General features: G+C 30.3%; 1 protein-coding gene across 1 annotated transcript; it reads left to right on the forward strand.

The window, feature by feature from the left end:
• Positions 1-1,336: 1,336 nt before the first annotated feature.
• On the forward strand, positions 1,337-4,445 carry LOC110645244 (agamous-like MADS-box protein AGL21). The gene is made up of 7 exons (XM_021798327.2): positions 1,337-1,414; positions 2,837-2,898; positions 3,414-3,513; positions 3,594-3,635; positions 3,726-3,809; positions 3,946-4,106; positions 4,211-4,445. Exons 1-6 carry the CDS (start codon positions 1,337-1,339, stop codon positions 4,102-4,104), a joined length of 525 nt encoding a protein of 174 aa, XP_021654019.2. The 3' UTR covers positions 4,105-4,106; positions 4,211-4,445.
• Positions 4,446-5,382: the final 937 nt, after the last annotated feature.

Raw genomic sequence — 5,382 nt, forward strand, 5'->3', positions numbered from 1 at the left:
TAATTTTATCAAATTCAAAACAAACTTCACATTTTAAATTTTTCATCTAAATATTATTTCAATTTACGTACAGTTCAACCCAGTTAAACATCTAACTCATGATATATGGTTACAATTATATTAAGCAGTCAAACTTAAAATTTTACATTATCTTATATTAGAAAGAGATCAACCAGACTTGGACGAGGGAAATTCTCCCTTAAAAAAAAAAATGAAGAAGGAAGAAAACTTAACTTTTATGGACTATAAAAATAAGAAATGAAAACTTAAAATTTGCAAGTGAGTTTTTTTTTTCTTCTCTTTTAATGACTTATCCCTTTTTTATTGGCTTAAAACAATGCATTTGGTGCAAATTGCTATAAAGTTTCTCCTTAATTAGGCCTTGCTAGATAAATAGTTTGGATTTAATGAGATTCACATCAACAAAATTCTCAGATTAAGTTAACCCACCAAATAAAAGTTTATATTATTTATCTATATAACTAACAATCTATAAGTTTTATTACGACTACACCTTCTGTTATGCGAAAATTTTCGTCTAAATTCGATTCACTATGAATTCAAAATATAAATATATGAGATTCATATATTTAATAAGTAAATTCCATCATACATCTTGTATCTTGAATTTATAATAGACTGAGTCTAAGTAAAAAAAAAAAGTCCCTTTATTATATAATTTTTATTTTTATTTATTTATTTCTTTTTCCTTCTTTAATGTTTACTTATTTATTTTTCTTAACTTTTATTTCATCAATAAATAAGTGATCAATTATTTTAAACAAATTTGAAAATATTGGTAGGAGATGCTTTCTTTATCTCAAATTTTGCATTAATAAACCTTTTCCTATCATTTGTTAATATGAGGTTGACATTAAAAGCAAACACTTAACTCTTATTGTTATATATGTTTCCTATCACTAAGTTCAAAAACTGAAGACTAAATTTTATGTTCTTTAGTATATTTATCTTTCCGCTAATTTCATTACTTGGATTACATATTCACCCAAAAGCTATCCAACAAATCATTTATATGTAACTTTACAACCTCCACAAATTAAAGAGCTTTTATCCATGTCTAACATTTTTTATATTTTTATAAAATAAATTTTGTTCATTTTATCGTTTCTGGTGACACAATGGCATGCAGATTCCTTGTCTTTAGTGGATATCTCATTACAAAGTGCTTAAGTTAATTATTTCCCATGCATAATCAAAATGGCAAACACAGGATGGAATAAATTATGCTTTTCTAGCCATCATTTTCTGCTTATTTCTCTGAATATACTAGATTATATGTTTGTGCGAACTTGATTGTTTTTTTATGTTCAGCAGCATGAAATCTGTTATTGAACGATACAACAAAACAAAAGAAGAACATCAACAATTGTTGAATCCAACATCAGACCTTAAGGTATACTCTCAATCACTTCTCATTCACTCTCTGCATGTTTTTTCACCATCACTATAGCTATCCTTACAAATTCCATTGCATTGTCTCCCCAAATAGAATGCAATCATCAAGATTACCAAACTGTTCATTTGTCTTGATTGAGCTAGCAATATAGGATTTTAACATCACTCCATTTTAGATTCTTTATCTTCAACAAGCTAAAATATATTTAAAAAAGTGAAGAATATTTAAGTGGATGTATGCAAAATTGATGTAGCAATGCATGCTATATCACCTACACAAAAGTTTAAATTATATCAACACAATGAAAGATGTAGACCACGTTACTAGAGGGTTTGTAGTAATCCAAACTGATGAAGAAAATGAAGCACTGTTTTTTCACCTGTAAAGTTGACATGAACTGTTTATTAATTAGCGTAACACAACAATGTCATCATATAACTTACTGGAACTTGATCCAATATCTACTTTTAAATAGGTGTCCACATTCTAACTTATATCACTGAATGTATGTGTGCATGGTACAAAACAAGAAATGAGGAGAGAGAAAAGTATTGAAAGCAATTATATTAGTTGAAACAAGAGAGACTACATTAGATGCTAATTGTAGAACACTACAATCTAAAGTCCAGTCAAAAGGTGTTACAAATTACTGAAAATGGAGGAATTATATCTGCACTCTCTTATAATTGAGCCCTACACGAATGTGGGAAAGTCCCACTTAATTTTGCTGAAGCTTACATTGTCTTTCATCTGTAGTAGAAATGCACATCTTGAGTTGGAAAACTTGTAAGACCACAAGTTGACTTTCCGTCATTTAAACACACATATAAACATATACATGACATTGAAATGTATATCAGTTGGGAAACTGTTAAAATCTTTATCAAACCTCAGATGATGAAGCAGTCTATAATAATTGGAACAACCAACTGGTATATGACTGAATAAGAGCAATTCACAACTATCTTTGAAAGCCGCACATAAATCATTAGGCAATACATAATCATCCTTCAAAGAATCTTTCTACATTTTGACACCAAATTCCCATCATATGGCCAAATTTTTAAATTTTGAAAAAGCTCATTGTATTTCCCATTTCCATCTTTTGTTTGGTTGAAAAACTACTCATTTCTCATCCATGAATAACCTTGCAATTGTTTTGCAAACTCCATATAATTGGTTTGATTTGCAAGGCCAAGAAATCAGTTTAGTAGCTAGGCCTGTTTGTTAAGAAAATTCTTATCAGCTTGTAATCATTCAAGCTTCATTAAAAGATATGGAAGTTCATCTCACATCTAGCAAGGCATGTTTATACATATTAAAAATTAATTTATTAAAACACATAAACATGATTTCACATGAGCATATACACATTCTATTCATTTTCTCAAACTTCAAATTGGATATTGTGCTTTATAGTTTTGGCAAAGGGAAACAGCTATCTTAAGGCAACAACTACACAACTTGCAAGAAAGACATAGGTATGCTCCTTCTCCTTGAGATTATTATTACATTACATTTTAACAAAGGCTATCAAGATGAAAGAATGGAGTATAAAAATTGACACCTTGCAAGAGTTAAATTTGGCAAAGCCAGAGTCATGTCATGTCATGTTATCCAGTCTCAAACTAGGTTGTTAAAACTCAGAAGACATAAAAGAGAGAAAAATAGAAAAGTTTGTGGTAGTGGGAAAAAAAATACATGTCTAAACCTTATTTTTCCTGAAACTCCTACTATTAAATAACTATGCCAAATCGTTAACTATGTCATATTATTAAATATGCACTTTGTAAAACATTCTTAAACAAAAATCAGAAACCATATATTATTCAAGCACAAACACTTTATGTGAGGTAACATACAACAAATTTTACATATGCAAGTACAAGAAAGTGCACTTGATTTGCATACCATGATATAATGTTACAAATATGTGATATAAAAAATACATGTTAAAGTACGTTGAATATGCAACATATAAATTATGGTATGACAGGCAATTGTTGGGAGAACAACTTTATGGTTTGAGTGTCAAAGACCTACAGAATTTAGAGAATCAACTGGAAATGAGTTTGCGAGGCATTCGCATGAAAAAGGTACAAACATTCGCTATCTATAACATATGTTGTATATACTTCCCTTTTAACATACATGCGTTGTATTTCAATTTATGTAGGAACAAATCTTAACAGATGAAATACAAGATCTTGGTCGAAAGGTCCTTTGAAAATTGCTATCCTTTTCTCACAAGTTTTTGTTATGATCTATTTTAGTTTTAATACCAATTTTTCAGTGTTTTTTATCACAGGGCAACCTTATTCATCAGGAAAATGTGGAACTATGTAAGAAGGTAAACCTTATATGTCAAGAAAACATGGAGTTGCACAAGAAGGTAGTGTGGTTTGATTATCTAAGATGCTAAAGACATCCCTAGGAAACTAATCAACCACCATTAAATTTTTAGAAACCATCAACAAATGATGACTATGAAATCTTTGCTGAATTCAAACATGGGCTCATTCTTTCAGGTTTGTGGCACAAGGGATGAGAATGCAACAACCCAAACTGAAAACTCCTTCATCCTGTATGGTTTCAATAGTTATGAAAGTTCCCACATCCCTACCCATTTACAACTAAGCCAACCTGCGCAGCCAAACTATGAGACACCACCCAAAGCAACAAAGTGAAGGTAATAAGAAAAATATTTTTATCTTTGGAGAATGGTTTAGCACCATGAGTCCACGCATCTTAATATTGAAATGAAATTTTTTTTTTTTTGGTATGGAACTGTAGCCGACTGCACTACATTGAAGCATCATGGAGATTGAGATAATTGTTAATCCTTCTGGGGTAGAATACCCCAACAATAGAAGAATATGATTGTCATAGTTAGTAGATCTAGATCAACCTATCACCATAATAAATCCTAACCTTGTCTATGATATCTATATCCATCCATATTCATAAGTGAAGCCCAGTATCAATGTAAAGTTGCATGTTAAGGATAATAAAATAAAATATTATGTGCTTATGAGTATACTCAACTATCTAATATCTATATCAAATATATTCTTTTTTTTTTCTTTTTGAAATAAACAAAGAGATCTAATCTCCATTCTTCTTCTTTTCTATGGAAAGAAATCAAACACAGAATCACTATCAGACACCAAACGGACAATCAATAACAATTCCAAGAAAGATCACATACAACAACGAAGCCCTCCTTAAAAAAATGATTTTTGCAACAAAGCCCCTCCAAAACCTGCACAATAAACAAAAATAAATAAATGATAGAATCAAGAAATGTGACTCCCTTACTGTAAATTATGATCAAAGAGTTATGATTTGCAATAGGAAAGAAACCTTTGTTTCTATTCACATCATATCCATGATACAATTACATCGGCACAATCACTTTTTATTATAATAACTAACAAGTCAAACATTGCTTCACTTATGCTAACAAAAGTTTGGCCTTTTTTCTACAAAAAAGACTTGAGGCACTAAATGTATACCATAAGGCACACAACAACTTTATAAGTAAACAGGATTGGGGGAATCTTTTCAACTACAAAATTTTTTTGAAGCACCATGATTTACAAGGGCCTTGCCGCTAAAATATAGTTTCATGGAGAGAGGATGCGTTAAATTCACAATCAAACAACTCCATTGTGCTACATAAAGTTTGAGATAGCAACTAAATACAATGACCTAGGTACTCAAATATTCCAAAAAGTACAATCTTGGACCAATAAAACTTTAAGATATTGGTGACAAGTTTCAAAGGTGTTGGAGACATATTTAAAATGCTTTTTGTGTTAGCTTAATTTCCTAACACAATAGCCATGCTATTTTATTTTTTCTTCTTAATTTGTTTCTTTCATAGGAGTGTGCAAGTCTAAGATAAGTAAGAAAAATATTTGTTGTTTTCAACTTTTCTGACAGCCACAGTCCATATGCCATTT

The sequence above is a fragment of the Hevea brasiliensis genome, chromosome 10 (genome assembly GCF_030052815.1).
Source record: "Hevea brasiliensis isolate MT/VB/25A 57/8 chromosome 10, ASM3005281v1, whole genome shotgun sequence".
NCBI lineage: Eukaryota > Viridiplantae > Streptophyta > Magnoliopsida > Malpighiales > Euphorbiaceae > Hevea > Hevea brasiliensis.

What these genes read in the sequence shown, in the direction of transcription:
- LOC110645244 (XM_021798327.2), top strand. Translation starts at nt 1,337, where the DNA reads ATGAAATCTGTTATTGAACGATACAACAAAACAAAAGAAGAACATCAA. An exon ending in AACTTGCAAGAAAGACATAG is followed by an intron (nt 2,899 to 3,413) that starts GTATGCTCCTTC and finishes ATGGTATGACAG; the next exon opens with GCAATTGTTGGGAGAACAAC. An exon ending in TACAAGATCTTGGTCGAAAG is followed by an intron (nt 3,636 to 3,725) that starts GTCCTTTGAAAA and finishes TTTTTATCACAG; the next exon opens with GGCAACCTTATTCATCAGGA.